General features: G+C 33.5%; 1 protein-coding gene and 2 pseudogenes across 1 annotated transcript; 2 read left to right on the forward strand and 1 right to left on the reverse strand.

Moving 5' to 3' along the window:
- The first annotated feature begins 1,822 nt into the window (after positions 1-1,822).
- LOC120182072 lies at positions 1,823-6,652 on the forward strand (annotated as a pseudogene).
- Positions 6,653-11,747: 5,095 nt separating this feature from the next.
- On the forward strand, positions 11,748-13,817 carry LOC120182080 (probable WRKY transcription factor 21). Its single transcript, XM_039187103.1, has 3 exons — positions 11,748-12,728; positions 12,839-12,964; positions 13,338-13,817. Exons 1-3 carry the CDS (start codon positions 11,956-11,958, stop codon positions 13,477-13,479), a joined length of 1,041 nt encoding a protein of 346 aa, XP_039043034.1. The 5' UTR covers positions 11,748-11,955; the 3' UTR covers positions 13,480-13,817.
- Positions 13,818-15,911: 2,094 nt separating this feature from the next.
- LOC120182086 lies at positions 15,912-17,249 on the reverse strand (annotated as a pseudogene).
- Between the last annotated feature and the right edge of the window lie 612 nt (positions 17,250-17,861).

Here is a 17,861-nt window from a genome sequence, read left to right on the forward strand (position 1 = left end):
GATAAATTTATAATTTAACCTTCGTAGAATTTTTATTATTCAATGACAGAAGAAGTATATTTTTGAAAGAAAAAAAAATTAAGGGCATTTTAGTCCAAAACACCGGTAATCCAACAATACCTAAGGAAATGAAGGTAATGACATTCCCGGTAATATAACCCAAAAAATACTATTGGTAATAAAACATTACCGGGAATGAGATTTTCGGCCAACCAAACATGAGAATGTAGGATTCATGGGAATCTCACATTCCTTGAACCAAACACCCCCTAAAGGTGTATTGTAAGTAGAGTACAATAAATAATCGGGACATATAAAATATGATTCGAATTATAAAAAAAATTACTTTATGATGAATGTAATTATTTTATTAATTAAAAAAATTATATGCCTCCAATAATTTGGATGAATGAAATTTATTTATGAAAAACTTAAAATATCAAAAGTACATGATTTTGGTAAATTATATAAACATCTTAATTAGTCTAGAGGTATTACCTATGTGTTATAAGATCATCACGTTTAAATTTTAAAATAGTCGATATTTTCAAATCATTTTAAAATAATAGCCATGCACGGGATACACTGATAATATGTTTGGTTAAGATTATTGACTTAACATATCCAAAAGGACATGTGATTTGTTTCGACATAATAATATAAAAACTATAATGTATGAAGATAATGTATAACTAAATTAAAAGGATGATACATCAAAGAGATAAAACGAAAAATTTCTCAAATTTGTTCTCCATCGTGATCTTTAGAAAAATGTTAATATTGATATTCAATGAAACCATTCCAGTGATAAATTTAAAAGATCGTTTTAAGATTTGTGGTTTGAATTGTAAAGATCCAAATAGTTTGTGTTGTTGTCACAAGGAATAGTAAATACTATTTATACTTTTTTAATCGATATTTTTTCCTATTAAATTATCTTAATAAGATTCTAACGAGATAAATATCTTAAGCATGAATGCCCATTAGGATTAAAACTTGTGAGAATGCTGCCATGGAGGCTGAGAGTGATGTAAGCCGGTGGACAAGGGTAACAAATGAAGGAGGAGAAAACTTAAAGATAACGTTTTGTAATTTTCATTCGGATACTCTTAAATTGCATTACAACCAACTTATATATATAATATGTGCCTTCAAGCTTACTCTACCTCTATAACAAATTCATAACAGACTCCAACATTCCTTAACAGCCATAACAACTCACACACACAATGCCCATATTAGGAGCACATGCACACTTTGTATATTCTAGAATATAATCGTGTATTCTAGATACTCTAATAAAACTTTATATCAAAACTTTTGTCTATCAAAATTAAAGTTATATATGCTTCATAATGCATAATTTTTTCTTTATCTATCATACCTATTGTTATTGTTATATTTTTTTGCATAATAAATATTTTGTTATTTACTGACAATTATTATTTATAAACTAAATAGTTACAGCCCAAAAACGACGTCGTATAATAAACCGCAGCCCTAGGGTTACCCGTTTTCCCTAGGGACAGTCACCACCGACCCTAAAATCCCGAATCTTGTAATGGGAGCGTCCGTTGAACTTGTCTTAATTTAAAAAAAAAATACAAAAATAAAAAGGAAAAATACATAATAATAAAAACAAAAGGAAACTCTCGGTTCATGCTTCTTTCGAGGAACAATTTTTGCCCTTTTTCTTTCTATTTGTTTTTTGTTAGATTCAGATCATCGTTGCCTTCATTTTCTCAACAACCCTATTCCTCCATCTTCTTCTTTGATCTTAATTATAGTTTCTCCCTTTCTTCTCTTCTTTAATATCAATCCCCTCTTTTTTTTTGTTTCGTTTCAGAACAAAACAAAATTAATCCCATCTTGCTCGTGCACCCAAATCTCTTTTGCTTTCACTTCTCGTTCATTATCGAGCTCTCTCTGTTTACAACCCTTCTTTCTAGTTAGTTCTTCTGTTATCGGTTCTAATGCAGGTTTTTTGTGAAGATGTGTACGTGGAATTTGCTTTGCTTGTGTTTGATTGACATGCAGTGAGAAGGATACGTGTACGGGGTTATTGAGTTGAAATTGGAAAACGAAGAGAAGGGTGGGAATCCAAGGAGGAAAAAAGAGAAAGAGAGATGGCGAATCAGGTCGTCAAAGTGAAGAGAGAAGCGATTGCGGCATGCATGACTTGCCCTCTTTGCAATAAGCTTCTTAGAGATGCCACCACCATATCTGAATGTCTTCATACATGTGAGTCTATCTCCTTCTCTTCTTTCAGATTTCAAATTTTGTTCTTTTTTAAGCTCATTTGTTCTTGATTCTTCGATTTTTCTATTTTTTTCTTCATTCCTTTGCTTTCTGTTTTTTCTTCTGATCTGGTTTGCTCTTGTTTTTCTCGGTTTTGCTTCTTATCCTCAGTGTTGACCTGTTCGTCTAATTCTAGTACTAATATACCATGCCTTGATAAACTTACGGTATTGCTGTTTTCCTTCTGTTTCCTTCTGTTTCGTATTTCTTGATGCTAAGGCATTATGGTACAATAGCAAAATTAATACGAGAATACTCGTTGCTGATTAGTTTAATAAACTAGTAACATCATGTTTCTTTGTTGATGTCTAGTGTCTGCTTTTAACAATACAGTTTGTTGTTCGAGAAAGTTGATTTCCAATAGAATTCATTCATGGCTTCTGTTTATTTGACTGTAAATCGGTATTTTTTGCACTCAGTTGTTTTCCACATTAAGCTGAGGCTTTCCAATATCATTTTCTTCATTTCCAATTCAAGGGTCCTTTCCAACATTGGAGATTTCCTTTTCTGTTTTGTAAATCCTTAATAAGATTCAAATTTTAAGATGGTTTCCCAGTTTTTGAAATGGAATGGAACCAGCCTTTTTCCAAGTTAAATAAGAGTTTCAATTGCCATATTTATTTTGCTTTCTTCATTGAAACATTTTCTAGGATTGATGCGTGTGGTCTTTATTTAAGCGCCAATGAAGTCTGTTGAGAAAATTAATAGAAATCTATGATAGATTTGTCTTTTGAATTTGTTTAGTTTGCAGAAAGTGCATATATGATAAGATAGAAGAGGAAGAACTAGAATGCTGTCCAATATGCAACATCGATTTGGGTTGTGTTCCTCTGGAGAAATTAAGGTACCCTTCATTGACCTGTTATTCACCTCTACCAATCTGTAAGTCCTCAATGACACTTTTTTTTAATTTAAGGAACCCATAGTTTTAATTTTGTCAAATACTCCAAAAATATTATTTACTTGTTTCAAGTGGTTCTAGCATAGTTTACTGATTTCTTCTGAATGCCTTAGGATCATTAGTTTTTTTTTTTTTTTTACAAATTAGGGCTACTAAATATTGAACTGGAAATATCTAGTCATAGTTTAGCTCTGTTATGCAAATGTTAGAATTCTATTGTGCGTCTCTCAATGCCAAAATTCAAGGTGAAAACTGTTGAACCGGAAAAATGACCTTATAGTTGCAGCCTTTGGCTTTCCTGTATAATCAATCCTTTCGAGTCTGGGTTGAGCATCCGCACACTATGAACTATATTGGTCAATTAACATGATGGAAAGTTTATTGTGTATTGAAATTTGTGTGCTTGTAATAATCAGACCAGACCATAATTTGCAAGATGTGAGGGCTAAAATCTTCCCTCTTAAAAGAAGAAAAGTTAAGACACCTGAAGTTGTGCCCCCAGTTACAATGCCAGCTAGAAGAAAGGAGAGATCACTCTCTTCATTGGTGGTTAATGCCCCCAAAGTGTTGTCACATACGGCCATGACTGGAAGGAGAACAAAAGCTTTTACTAGAAAGGCTGGTGCTTTACGACATTCCACCTTTTCGATTGAGAAGCCTGTTAAAAAAGATGAAGACTCTATGGAGGATAACCAGGAGAGTGCGAGCTCACCTGAAACGCTAAATAAATTCACTCAGAATAAAAGACAGGTAAATTGAAGACATTCTTTTAGGCTAGAACTTTTATTCTCATGGGGCCTAATATTTGTTCTCAAACACCATTCTACTTGAAATTACTGCTGTTTTACCTTAAACTGATAATACCTGTCGTGTTATAAAATTGAACTACACAGTGTACTTCTTCTGCTGAACATATCCAACACATGAATAAAGAAGCAGAGAATGGAGGTGAAGCATGGGATGGGAAACTGGACCTCTGGAAACCTTTGACTTGTTTGGTGGAGGTTGCCAATCGGACCAAGTCCTTCAAGTCCAATTCTCAAGGCTCTGATTCTAAATTAGAACCTACTCGTGTCCCCAACATTGAAGCTCAAATGTGCAAAAGCAAACATAGAGAAGACAAATGCAAAACAAAAGTTGAGGATGAAAAGTCAAATGCTGGTCCAGCAACTTCAGAATCTGTTACACCTAAGAAGCTGCGCAGGATCAATCGAAAAAGGGCTTCTGGATATGGATTCTGGCATTTCTCCTCAGGCAGTGCTAGATGCTGCTGGTCCAAAGCATGAAAGAAGAATTGGTCCTGTTTGGTTCTCATTAGTGGCCTCTGAGGACCAGTAAGAGTTTATTTGAGCCTTCAGAGTTTATTGAAGACAGTTTTCTTAAGATTATTGTCTTGGGTTATAAACTGATTCAGATGTCGATGCTTTCAGGGAAGGAGATGCACGCCTCCCGCAAATTTCTGCAAATTACCTGAGGATAAAGTAAGTTCCTTTGTCCAGTTTATTTTCCTTGTCTTACAATTGCTCACTGTATATTCTTCTTCCTTTTAGTTGAAGATCATAAATTTTATCTGTTGCTTGTTAACACCATGATTCTGACATGTCAGCTATATTGTTTTCTGTACCACAATCTCCTCTAGTATTTCACTAGGAATATGGAAAAGGGAACAGACACATAGTCTTTACCAATTTCACAGAGGAAGTAAATAAATATTATCCTGGTGGAGTCAGTGAAGTCATAGATAACTCAAGTTACATAGCGAATGTTAATGGACTGAGAGTAGAAGGATATGGGCGAAGGCAATGGTACTAATATCCTGGCAGTCTTTGGTAATGTTATATAAAGATCTGGTAAGCTTAAAGTAAACAGCAAAAATGCACGTAAAGGTGTAGTAAAATATTACTTTGATCAGGAAGTACTTCAGTTTTATATTGTTTTATATGAAGATGTCTCTAGTCACTTCCTACTGTTAATTCAGCTCCTATCAACTTATCATGAATGTATCTTTTTTCCCATGTTATGTTCCCTTGGAAGGTGTTAATTTTGCATTGTGGAACATTGATGACATTATGGCATTCGTTATCCTACTTTAATCTTAATCATATTGGAATGCCTTCTGAGCACGGTTGCTTAAAGCTTAGCTTAAATGATTACGGACAGGTAATAGTTATCTCCTGAATGGCCTGTTTGTATTGCGTGATGAATGCTGAAAAGGAAATAAAAGAAATAATATGTTTTTTGGTTCTATGTTGCTTGGACTCTTCATTTTTCTTGAAGTACCTGTGCCCATCACTTATGTCTGACACATGGATATGGGGATATGACCTTCAAGGACCCTCCCAATACATAGAGAAACTTAGGAACGACCAAACATTTTAACTTAAACTTTGTTTCTTTCAAGTGGTTCGATCTGTCATCACTAGCTAAACCACCACTGTCAAATTGTTAAGTGCTTTCTCCTGCCTGTTGTTATGCTTTTTCCTCTCCATACATCAAATTTCATGGCAAGTTTACATTTTTTTTATCTGGTTAGTGATTTTTGTTAAACTAAATCAAAAGGTTCTAAATCAACGATAGTTATTTGTTAGTGTTCCATGACAAATTTGGTGAAAATGTTCTGCTCATCATGTGTTGCTGCTACAAAAGCATGAAGTTGAACTTATCACTGACTTCTCAAATGGTAGAATGATTAAAAATTTCTTTCATTACCGGAGGTAATTATCATACTTCTTTTATTCTGTGACAGGGACGGAAATATGCCTGTTTCTTTTATTAAAAAATATCTGAAGAAGAAACTGAACCTCACTGATGAAGCTGAGGTGAGTTAATCTCTTCTTGAATATTGTTCTGTAACAATACATGAAGAAGAAATGTTATCATAAAGATTATGGCTTCCATTTTGGTTTTCAATGTTTATCTTTCCATGGAGCTCATTTCTAAAATGTTATAGAGATGCTTTGTTCTCCACTTCATCCATATGGGATAAGCCGTATGCATGTATAACCAACCCGTATTATGCATGGAATCCTCTATCTTAGTTTCAATCCTCTTTAATAATTTCAACTTATTTAGCTACATCGCATTCATTCTGCGGAAATTTTCTGAAAACCACTGAAGAAAATATAGGAAAATTTCGGCAATCAGATGAGGTAGCTCAAGCCATTCTATTGCATTCTTTGGTAAACAAGGTGCATGGTTTTTATTACATTTTTGGGTTATATTTCTTGGCAGGTTGAGATCAAATGCATGGGACAACCTGTAGTTCCCACATTGCAGTTGTATAATTTAGTCGATCTGTGGCTACAAACAACAGCAACATCACAGCGGGTACCGGCAACCCTCGGTTCATCCGCAAAGGAATTCGTCATGGTGTTGGCATATTCACGAAAAGTTCAAGATGAGTAATAACGCTCTCTGTATCTCATTCTTTTCCCCACCACAATCAATAAATCTCTTTATATATTGGAGTTTCATTGTTGATAAGAGTTAGGACATTTTGATCCGGCATGTATGTTCTTCTACATAAGCTATGTATTAAACGAGACTTGGTTCATATAATATAATCGAGATCTTTGTGGCTATCGAACATCGATTCGTTATCGAGATCTTTGTGACTAGTCTTTCATTGGCAACTCAACTGGCTCTTACATTGTCCATTCACAAGGATCAATATTGTTCTTGCAGTGACCCCTGTTTCAAGCAATAAACGATAGATCCAAACCCAGAGAGAGGGGAAGAAAATTATCATCACACAGAGCTTAACAGAAGTATACGTTTATGACTTAATTTTTGGTATTTATCTTCAGTTTTAGATGAAGGCTTGAATCCCTATTCTTTTTCAAAGCATTACGTACAAAATTAAAAGAACCAATGAAGAAGAAGAAAATTCTGAAAGTGATCAATTTATCAGCGTTAACAATTTGGATTTAAACGCGGGTGTACCCAGCTCCGGTGGGGCTGCCTCCAACCGAAAACAGCCCGCCCTCTGAATCGTCAGGTTCATCGGTGTACAAATCTTCCGTTCCCTAAACGCAGCGTGTAGTGTCACGATAAAAGCCCCAACCAAAACGGAAACCAACACGTTGAGCCAACGTCGGTCAAAACTAGGGCAACAACCGTAAGCACGATGCGGTCATCGATCCCAAATTATCAAAAAATACAAATGATCCCTAAATTATAGAGCACTATTTTTTGAGTCACCCAACTATTAAATGTTACAAAATGGTCATGTGACTATTCATATGTTCTATATTCATCATTTTGCATGAAAAAAACTGACGATTGTTTGATCTTGACTTTAACATGTTGACCGAGATATGATAAAATTTGATCTTCTAATCATTTGAATTGTATTTTGTGGTTTAACTCTTTATTTATATTATATCGTCATGTCAATGATTGAAATTTCATGTCACTGAGTCAGCTCTTAAAAGTAGCGATAATACTAGCATGCATCATTAAAATATAATTTTATCATATTTCAGTCACCAAGTTAACATCCAGTTCAGATAATCGTCATCTTTTAATAGAAAACAACTAGTTTAGAACATATGAATTAAATGATTATTTTGTAATTTTTAATAGTTGAAGGAGTTAAAAGTTTAATATCTTATAATTGGGAGACCATTTGTATAATTTACCCTATTTTAAATATTTATTTTTCTTTTAAATTTCACAAGGAACCCTCACGTGTCAATCCGTCTATTATTGTTAATTTATTATGGTATTAAGTGGGGCTGATAATGAGTTTTTTATTTAGCGGGCAAGTCATAATATATTTTGCGATTTACGTTATTTTTTATAGTGTTATTAGAATTCGTCACGTTTAGGTGACGAGTTTCAATAAAAAAATATTTTTTTATTCAAACTCATCACCGACGTGACGAGTTCGAATAAAATATATTTTTTTATTAAAATTTATCATGTCGAAATAAAAAGTTAGAATAAAAAATATTTTTTATTGGAACTCGTCACCTTTGTCACTATAAAAAAGACCATAGATCTCAAAATAAATTTTGACTTAACTTGTCCTAATGGACTAAATAAAAAAACTCATATACCTTATTGGGTCAAATTTGCCATTAAGTGGGATTATTAATTTATTCAATAAAATACTAAAATTTGAAATTTGACATTTTCACTAAAAGTTCAATGCATGTCTACAATGAATATAATATTTAAAAGGATTTGAACAAATCCTATGAATTTTATTATTTGTATGAAAAATAATTTGATATATATGACGTGTAAAATTTATACATTAATATTTATTTTAATGATTTATCAAATTAAGATTTCAATTTAAAGTATAAGAATTGAGTATTAAGATTTCAATATAGTGATGTACTACTCTACTTTGTGATCCCTTCCGCATGTGGGCTCTGCCTATGTTCAAGGCTTCTGTTTTGTGTTGTTTAAGAACAGATCCTCAAATGAAAACTACGAGTAGGGGATAAACAAAATTCGACTTAAAAATAGATAGTTTCGATTTGAATTGGCTCTACTCGGTTTAAAAAAATAAATTGAATTTGATCGTAAAATATAGCTCGAATAACTTGAATAGTAGTTCGAACAGTTTGATTTTCGGGTAAACTACACCAATGGTCATTAATGTTTGAATAAGTTTTCGTTTTCTCTACTGAAGTTTCAACAGTAACAAATTAGTCACTAACGTTATCGGTTTGTGACAAAATGGTCACTGACGTTATCGATTTGTAGCAAAATGGTCACTTCATCATTATCTCGGTTAAATTGATGATGTGGTATCGTTAATAAAAAAGATCATTCTTTAGTTTTACCCCTAAACTATTGTTAAAACATCAAATAGGTCCTTAAACATTGATTTTATATCTAATTTGTCCCAAAAGCTTTCTAATTTCCAATTTTTTCTAACATCCCACCATCTCAATTATATTCTAACCACTTTCCTTACAAAGCAAAAAGCACACTTAAACAAACTCTCACTTGTTAGTTTGTAGGGGTGAGCAAAACTTGACTCGAAAAATCGATCTTTTCGAATCGACTCGATTCCAAAAAACTCAACTTGAATCAACTCGAGTTCTAATTTCATAAACTCGACTCAAGAAAATTTCAAGTTCAAATCGAGTTGTAAATACACCTTCAATAACTTGGAATTTTTAGTAATTAGTTGATTGTTTTTCAAGTTTGAGTCGAGTTCCTCAACTTTATATAATACATGTATATCATATATGAAAAATATGAAGAAATGTATATGTATTGTATATGATTATAAAAAAAACCATTGAAATTGGAACGAATAATATCATAATATTATAAAACATTCACAATTAGATTTAAACAAAAACTCAAAAATTCGATTCGACTCAGCTCGAATTTTATAAACTTGAATCAACTTGGAAATTTAATTTTGTAAGGAAGGTGGTTCGAATATAGTTGTGGTGGTGGGATGTTTAAAAAAAACTATAAATTATAAGACTTTTGGGATAAATTATATATAAAATCATTGTTTAAGGACTTATTTGATGTTTTAACAGTAGTTTAAGGGTAAAACTAAATATTAACCTTTTTATTAACATTGCCACATCATCAATTTAATAGATATAACGGTGGAGTGACCATTTTTTTTTACAAATCGATAACGTTAGTGATCATTTTGTTACAAATCGATAACATTAGTGACCAATTTGTTACTTTTGAAACTTCAGTGGGAAAAACTGAACCTTACTTAAACATTAGTGACTATTGGTGTAGTTTACCCTTGACTTTTTTAGTAATTAGAATATTGATAGAGCATCTCAATTTTGTACAATATATTATATCACATATGAAAAAATGTGAAAAAATATATGTATTATATATATTTATAGAAAATTATTTAACCACAATAATATTATAAATATCTATAATTAAATTTAAACAAAAACACGAATAACTTGACTCGCCTTGAAAAAAAATAAAATAAAATTGGAGTTATAAAATAGAACTAACTCAAAAGTTTTAAACTCGATTCAATCAAACGCTAATCTTATTAAAAGCACATTTAAATTAATTAAGTTTGGAGAGTGTGTTTAATACAACGGTGTACATTTTTTAATTATTAGACGTCGATGGTTGCATTCATGCATTTTCATTGACAAGTATATGCTCAGCCTTAATAAATATTATGGTTGCATTTTCATTCACAAATATTTCAATGAAAAATAATCAAATAACTATAATAAATTCCCTAATATTTAGAAGATAACTTTTTTTTTATTAATATCGGGTAATTATAAGTGATAGTATATGCTCTAAAGACTCTTAACCTTCTAACATCGAATACTAATACTCTGCAATCGTTGGTTCCCAATCCCAACATCTCAAAGATAGTAACCAACGAGTCAGTTTAGTTTATACATGTTTATTAGAATTATAATTAGGTACTTTACCCTCCCTCTCTCCTATTTCATTTACTATACTTTTAATTTTTTTAATTTAATCACTGAACTTTATGCATTGACTTTTTGGGTAAAAAAGCCACGTCATAACGTCGTTAGTGAGAAAACGATTGAGTGACCAAAAAACCCAATGTATCATGTTCAGAGAGTAAATTGAAAAAATTTAAAATACAACAAGTTAAATAAAAATAGTAAAATTCAGTTACTAAATCTATACTTTACCCTATTATAAATTGAAAAACTATCACTAAAAATGTATTTTTAATTTAAAAAATTATTTTAACATTACTCGACTTTATAATAATTTTGATTGAATATAAGGTAATACATATTCAAATTCTTTCAATCACTTAACGTATTCCTGTTTACGTGCTCAAATATAAAATCTTAAGAGATAATAATAATCTCTTAATTATTAAAATTGTTTATTTCGTGCCGACTGACTCTAAATTAAATCGGTACTCAATGTGATTATGGTATGTAAAATAATTAAAACATAATGTAAAAAGTAAAAGGAGCAAAAGAGGAGAATTGAAGGGTGAATCTCCAGTGTGCCCAACCCTTGGCCAGTTTCTCAATAACTCTGCAATTTACGGCAGTACAAGACAAACTGTAAGGAACCCTCAAAGCTTGTCTGGTTCCGGAACAAGTGACGATAAAAAAAATTCTGAAACTGAAATGGCAGGCTTAAGCAGTAATTAAAGACCCATAAATGGCAGGAGAATAAATAATAAGAAAAAATAGATAATGAAACCAAGGTCTTTTGCTTGGGTCCCACCGTCAAATCTGTGATGGAGACGGCAGTTTCATTGCTTCATCTCTTCCCCTACCCCCCTTATTTATAAATCTCCCTTCCATTGAATTTCTTTCGCTGTCTCGAATTCATTTCTTTAGTAATATAATATAGTAAAAAAGATGGTAGCTTTTTGTTTGCGTTATGGGCTTATGGCCGTTTGTGAAATTCTCTCGGTGACAAAGTCTTCTCTTTCACACCTTTCAGTCTCAGAATAATTTTAAAAATAAAACGTGGGTGCTGAAGAATTTAGGGCTTGAGAACACCAAGTCCAACAAGGTCTGTTTTTTTTGGGGGTGGGGTGAGAGATATTTGGTTTCTGCTTTGATCCTTGTTTTGGTTTCTCTCATTTTTTATTAGCTTTCTTTTACTGCCCCTGTTGAATCTTATACTCGTTTCTTGGTACTTCTCTGTTCAGGAAAGTAGAACGCAATCCTTGTTTGAGTCTTTGGGTGACTTGAAGATTGAGTTTTGGGTGGTGGGTCTTCTTTTTAGTGTTTAAAAAGATCTAATTTGAGCTTGGGGAATTATTTTTTGGTGGTAATATGGACGAGGTTGAAGAAGCTAACAAGGCAGCAGTAGAGAACTGCCATAGAGTTTTGAGTATTTTGTCTCAGCCTCAAGATCAAGTTCATTACAGGAATTTAATGGCTGAAACTGGGGAAGCTGTTTTTAGGTTCAAAAGAGTAGTTTCTCTTTTAAATTCTGGTTTGGGACATGCAAGAGTGAGGAAGCAGAGGAAATTACAAACCCCTTTTCCTCATAGCATCCTTTTGGACAATCAACGCCACAAGCCACCAGATTGTCCATCCAAGGATTTGCAACTCGGTTTTCATGAAAACTCAGTTCAGGAAGTGAGTTCACATGCCAAGAGTTCTCTGTATTCTGGAAACCCATCTTTGGAACTGAGTTCAAATGGGGAAACCCCTTTTCATCTCGCCCAACAGGCACCACCCGGCCACTATAATTTCCTCCAACAACAACAACAGCAACAGTTGCAACAAAGGTTACAGCTCCAACGGCAACATCAAATGAAGCTTCAAGCTGAGATGTTGTTAAGGAAGAGTAACAGCGGGATTAACTTGAACTTTGATAGCTCTAGCTGCACGCCTACCATGTCCTCGACTAGGTCTTTCATCTCTTCCCTTAGTATTGATGGAAGTGTAGCTAATTTCCACAAAGGGAACGCCTTCCATTTGATCGGGGCACCTCGAGCCTCGGATCAGGGTTCTCAACACAAGAAGAAGTGCTCGGGCAAGGGAGATGATGGGAGAATCAAATGTGGCAGTAGTGGTAAATGCCATTGCTCGAAAAAGAGGTTCGATTCTCTCCATTTACTTTTTTTTTTTTTTTGCAATTTTGGATCATTACAGAATTATGCTTTTGACATTAGTTTCTCACAATTGATTCGTTGCATCGTTTTGACAGGAAGCATAGAATAAAGAGATCAATCAAGGTGCCTGCTATCAGTAACAAGCTTGCTGATATTCCTACTGATGATTATTCGTGGAGGAAATACGGACAGAAGCCGATTAAGGGTTCTCCTCACCCTAGGTAATCATTATCATTATATAACATACTGATATTTGATACATTGTCAATACAAATTTTGGTGTTGCCACCTTGGTTTTGCTTTTGACATTACAAATTTTAGTGCATACAGATACATGCACTTTTAGACTGAAACAGAAAAGTTATGGAACTAACGAACTCTATGATCGTAGCATCTGTGATATCTGATTGTCACTTCCATAGGGGACTTGAAATTCTTTAATTTTTTATGTTTTAAGTTGTTGATTAATGGTATTGCTAGTTTCCATTGCAATTTTAAAGTGTTTATGGGAAGCTTGCTAATTTGTTGTGTGAGGTTAGTGGAATCCATTGCAAAATACCGACTCAGACGCTTTTTCTTTTTATTTGGTGCCAGGGGATATTATAAATGCAGCAGTATGAGAGGTTGCCCAGCAAGGAAGCATGTGGAGAGGTGCTTGGAGGAGCCGTCGACGCTTATTGTTACCTATGAAGGTGAGCATAACCACCCAAAGTTACCATCGCAAACGATGACCTAATCTCGGTGGAAACTCTGCTAAAGAATTCTTCATGTCTTCAATGTTCAATCAACTATGGTGGAAACTCTGGTAAAGACATGTCTTCAACCTTCAATCAACTAAGGTCGGCTCGACTCAGTCATGTACATTTTTTTTGCATATCTGAACAGTTTTTTCCCTCCCTTTTATTTGGGGTGGGGATTGGAGAGTTGGACTGGGAAGCCTTTTTAACAATTTAGAAGCAGGCATCAAGCTTAATGCTGAACCAAAAGTGGGTTTAAAGTGTAAAGAACTATTTCATCTTCCATGGCAATGAAAAAAGGGTTGAACCTTTTGAATTAAATGAGATGCCATTGGTGTTATCTATGGTGTATTTTTTCAGAAAAAAAGGTTGTGGGGTTGCATTTTCTTTTATGTGCAACATGTCATGAGTTGGGAGTTGGGCTGCTGCTGCCGGCTCTGCATGCATAGGAGTGATGATTTTTGGAACCAAACTAAAACTGTCGAAATTTTCTCCCAACTACCAAGTTTGGGCCATCGTTTTTTTATGCTTGTTTTCACATTTTAGGTTATATTTGTTAGTTTCTGTGAACCTTCAAGGATTCAACAGGTTATGCATTTTTGTACATACAGCTGGAAACTTGTGAATATGACATAACCAGCCAGAGCACACGAAACTGGCAAGCTGAGTTATCACCCCCCAATTATTTAGAATGTATGAGCCTCGCAACAACAAGGCATGTGAACTTCGTAAACTAACATGGCTTGACAACACATTTCAATTCCATTCCCCTCTTCCATTGCCAAAAAGGCTGCCATTTTCCCCGACCTTGAAGTCTTAAGCTTGCTTGAATAGTTATAAGTAAAGCTGTGGGATAATGGTGAAATTTTCTTGCGTATTAGCGAAGGGTAATTCTGCTGTGCTACGCTTAAAAAACGGTTAAAATGACCTGTTAAATAAGTAACCGGTTAAAATTTAGACCTGTTATGTTATATCATTTAATCGGAAATATTATCAAGTACAATAATATATTAGGTAGCGCTTACATAATGTAATAGGTAGCATTTATATTGACATATTTTCTAACTAAATATGTATATTTAAACCGGTAACATTGTAAATTCACCTATTATATTATAATGTAATAGTTTGCGTTGAGAGATGTCTGTTTCTGGGTTTTTGTTCTTTGAGAAACTGATAACATGGTGGGTTTCCTAATGTTATTCTTTTGTTACTGCAAAGTTTTTGTTATTTTCTTACTGGGTTTTGTTTAAAATATCCAACTTTTTGTATTAAAAAATAAAAATTCTGAAATAAAAATGACCACACGAGCACATTTTTTTACTATCGGTTTTGTCATTTCGAGATCGATTTTGTCATATTTTTACCTGTTATATTGTTATGGATCGATACATTTTTATAAAGTATCGACACTTTATTGGTGCTATAACTTCTTTTCTTTTAAATTTCAAAAGTGTCGATACTTATAATAAAATATCGACACTATCAACATATCCGGTAGCTCTTTACCGGTTTTATCATTTCAAGACCGGTTTTGTCATATTTTTACCTGTCATATTGTTATGGATCGATACATTTTTATAAAGTATCGACACTTTATTAGCGCTATAATTTCTTCTCTTTTAAATTCCAAAAGTGTCGATACTTATAATAAAGTATCGACACTATCAACATATATGGTAGCGCTTTACCTGTTTTGTCATTTATAGACTGGTTTTGTCATTTTTATTACCTGTTTTATTGTTATAGATCGATATATTTTTATAAAGTATCGACACTATCAACATATCCGGTAGCGCTTTACCTGTTTTGTCATTTATAGACCGGTTTTGTCATTTTTTTACCTGTTATATTATTATGGATCGATACATTTTTATAAAGTATCGACACTTTCAATATATCCAGTAGCGCTTTACCTGTTTTGTCATTTATAGACCGGTTTTGTCATTTTTTTTACCTGTTATATTATTATGGATAAATACATTTTTATAAAGTATTGACACTTTCAATATATCCGATAGCGCTTTACCTGTTTTGTCATTTATAGACCAGTTTTGTCATTTTTTTTACTTGTTATATTGTTATGGATCAATATATTTTTATAAAGTATCGACACAAACCGACAAGCTAAGTTTGCCGGTTACCAAATTTTTTAATATTTTTTCATGATTTCCACCTATTACATTATTATTATTCGATATTTCCAGTAGCGCTAAACCGAATTTGTCAAATATATTTTAATATATCCGGTAACGCCGTATATTAGCCGTATATTAGTCCGCCTTTCCGGAGACAATCCCATTAGCGTATAGTACAACTAGAATATTATATTATTAAAAAATTAGGTATGCAAAATTTTCATTTCCCGACTATAACTGTGACCTTGGTGACAAGATTTGAAGTTTTTATGATTATGATCAAGTGAAGACATTCACTTGAGTGGAATAAACCTGGATGAATGGGTGGCACCAGTATCAGGCCTTCCGTGCTTCACTGGCTTGTATGAGATCGAGAATTCAGCTTAATTTCCACTTGATTGAAGGTCTTTCCATTATAAACACCAATGATACTACCGATCATTTCAGGAACTATAATCATGTTGCGGAGGTGCGTCCTAATCGTCTCGGGTTTCTCACCAGGTGGAGCCTCCCGTTTCTATTTCAAGACAGCAGAATAACATTCTCGATATTCGTCGCTACCAATAATTGCTTTGATCATCATTTGCGAGGAATAAAATAAAAGCAGTTCAAGTGAAACTTATTATTACAAGTCAAGAAATCAGTTACCTACTTCACTGGCAAAATTTGCAACAGCATCCACAAATCTCATGCAACAGAGACATGCTAAAATGACACTACATTAGCTAAAATAAGGGCAAAGGGGAAAGAAAGATAGTCATGAAATGATAGTTTTATGTACCGTGATATAACAGAAAATGATAGCAAGCTACTACAGCCATGAGCCCCGGCATCATAAGCTTCCCACAAGGTTGCTTGTGAAACAGGAAACTATATTATGTGAGAACCAAGCAAGAGGGAACAACAACTGCAATGTAGAACTATATGGTAATCCGTTACGAAAGGGAGTTACAGAAAATCAGATCACCCGATGTGCACTATAAACAAAGTGGATATCGAAAACCACTACGAACAATAGACGACTAGGTATTGAATCTAGAAAGCATTTTGAAACCGTAGATGTTCATTAATGCAATTTATCTATGTCTACTCTAACATATGAAAGCAAATACACAACCAACCACAATACTATGAAAAACATTATGAGAGATTAATCCAAAATCTTAGGCATTTTAAGTTTTTACTCTCAACACTAAACATATGCAGATCCACGCATTAAGCAAACACACATAAACTCTAAAGTATCAGTTAATTCATCATATAGTTGAAAAAAAGAAGGAAAATAGAAGAATACTCAAAGCCTTGCGTAATTTCTTGATTAGAACTATTGGCTTCCTCTTCAAACCTCTGAAACCTAAAATAGCAGAAATGAAATATCTAAATTTCAAAATTAACATCCATTGAAGAAGAAGAAAATCAAATAGAGAAAATAACGAGAGGTAACCTTCGGCGAACATGAGCAGGAAAGAGCTTGACGAGTTCATCAGTGGACATATCCAAGAGAGCATCGAGATCGACACCTCTGAAACTGAACTTCTTGAACGTTCTCTTCTTTGGTACCCTGATGCAACAACATCAGCATCCACGTCTGCCTAAACAAGAATGAGAACACAACATGGAAAAAGTGCCATTAATGCTATGAAAGTGTTTGGGAAATGATCCAGAAAATGATGAAACACCGAATGACATTAACAGGATGGCATACGGGTACAATTTTATGAATTTCGCACGGTACCCGCTCCAATTGGGGTGGAGATTGATATAAGTTTAGTGGGCGTGAGTATGAGTAGGTGATGGGTTTGAGACATTATCCGTCTCGTATCCGCCAGTCCATTAACTACCTACTATGTAAATTTTGGACCATTATGAATTTAATTATAATTTCATAAATTATTATGTAAATCTTAAGATTTTATAGGACATACGTGACTTGTAATTTAACTAAATGTTAGGGTATAAACATTTTTAGAATTGAAAACCATGATTTATCCTATCTCAAATTGTAGGTATGGGTGGGTAAAGACAGAGATGGGATAGTGGTGGGTATCTAGTTAGATAGTAGGTGTGGTGTTGAATTTGAGAATATACCGATGTAGGAGTAGATTTGAAAATTTTACAGTAGTGAGTGATGAGTAGGTGATAAATAAAAAATATTAAGTGAGTATGATTATAAAGAAAGGAGAATATGGACATGCCTGCCCATTTGTCATATTTGCATATTCTTGCATATTTGCATCCCATGT

This window comes from Hibiscus syriacus, unplaced genomic scaffold, assembly GCF_006381635.1.
Source record: "Hibiscus syriacus cultivar Baekdansim isolate YM2019G1 unplaced genomic scaffold, ASM638163v2 tig00112614_pilon, whole genome shotgun sequence".
Classification (NCBI taxonomy): domain Eukaryota; kingdom Viridiplantae; phylum Streptophyta; class Magnoliopsida; order Malvales; family Malvaceae; genus Hibiscus; species Hibiscus syriacus.

Bases quoted from the DNA above. Each gene is read 5' to 3' on its own strand.
- LOC120182080 (XM_039187103.1), top strand. From the start codon at position 11,956: ATGGACGAGGTTGAAGAAGCTAACAAGGCAGCAGTAGAGAACTGCCAT. The intron at 12,729-12,838 runs GTTCGATTCTCT...TCGTTTTGACAG, and splicing joins TGCCATTGCTCGAAAAAGAG to GAAGCATAGAATAAAGAGAT. The intron at 12,965-13,337 runs GTAATCATTATC...ATTTGGTGCCAG, and splicing joins AAGGGTTCTCCTCACCCTAG to GGGATATTATAAATGCAGCA.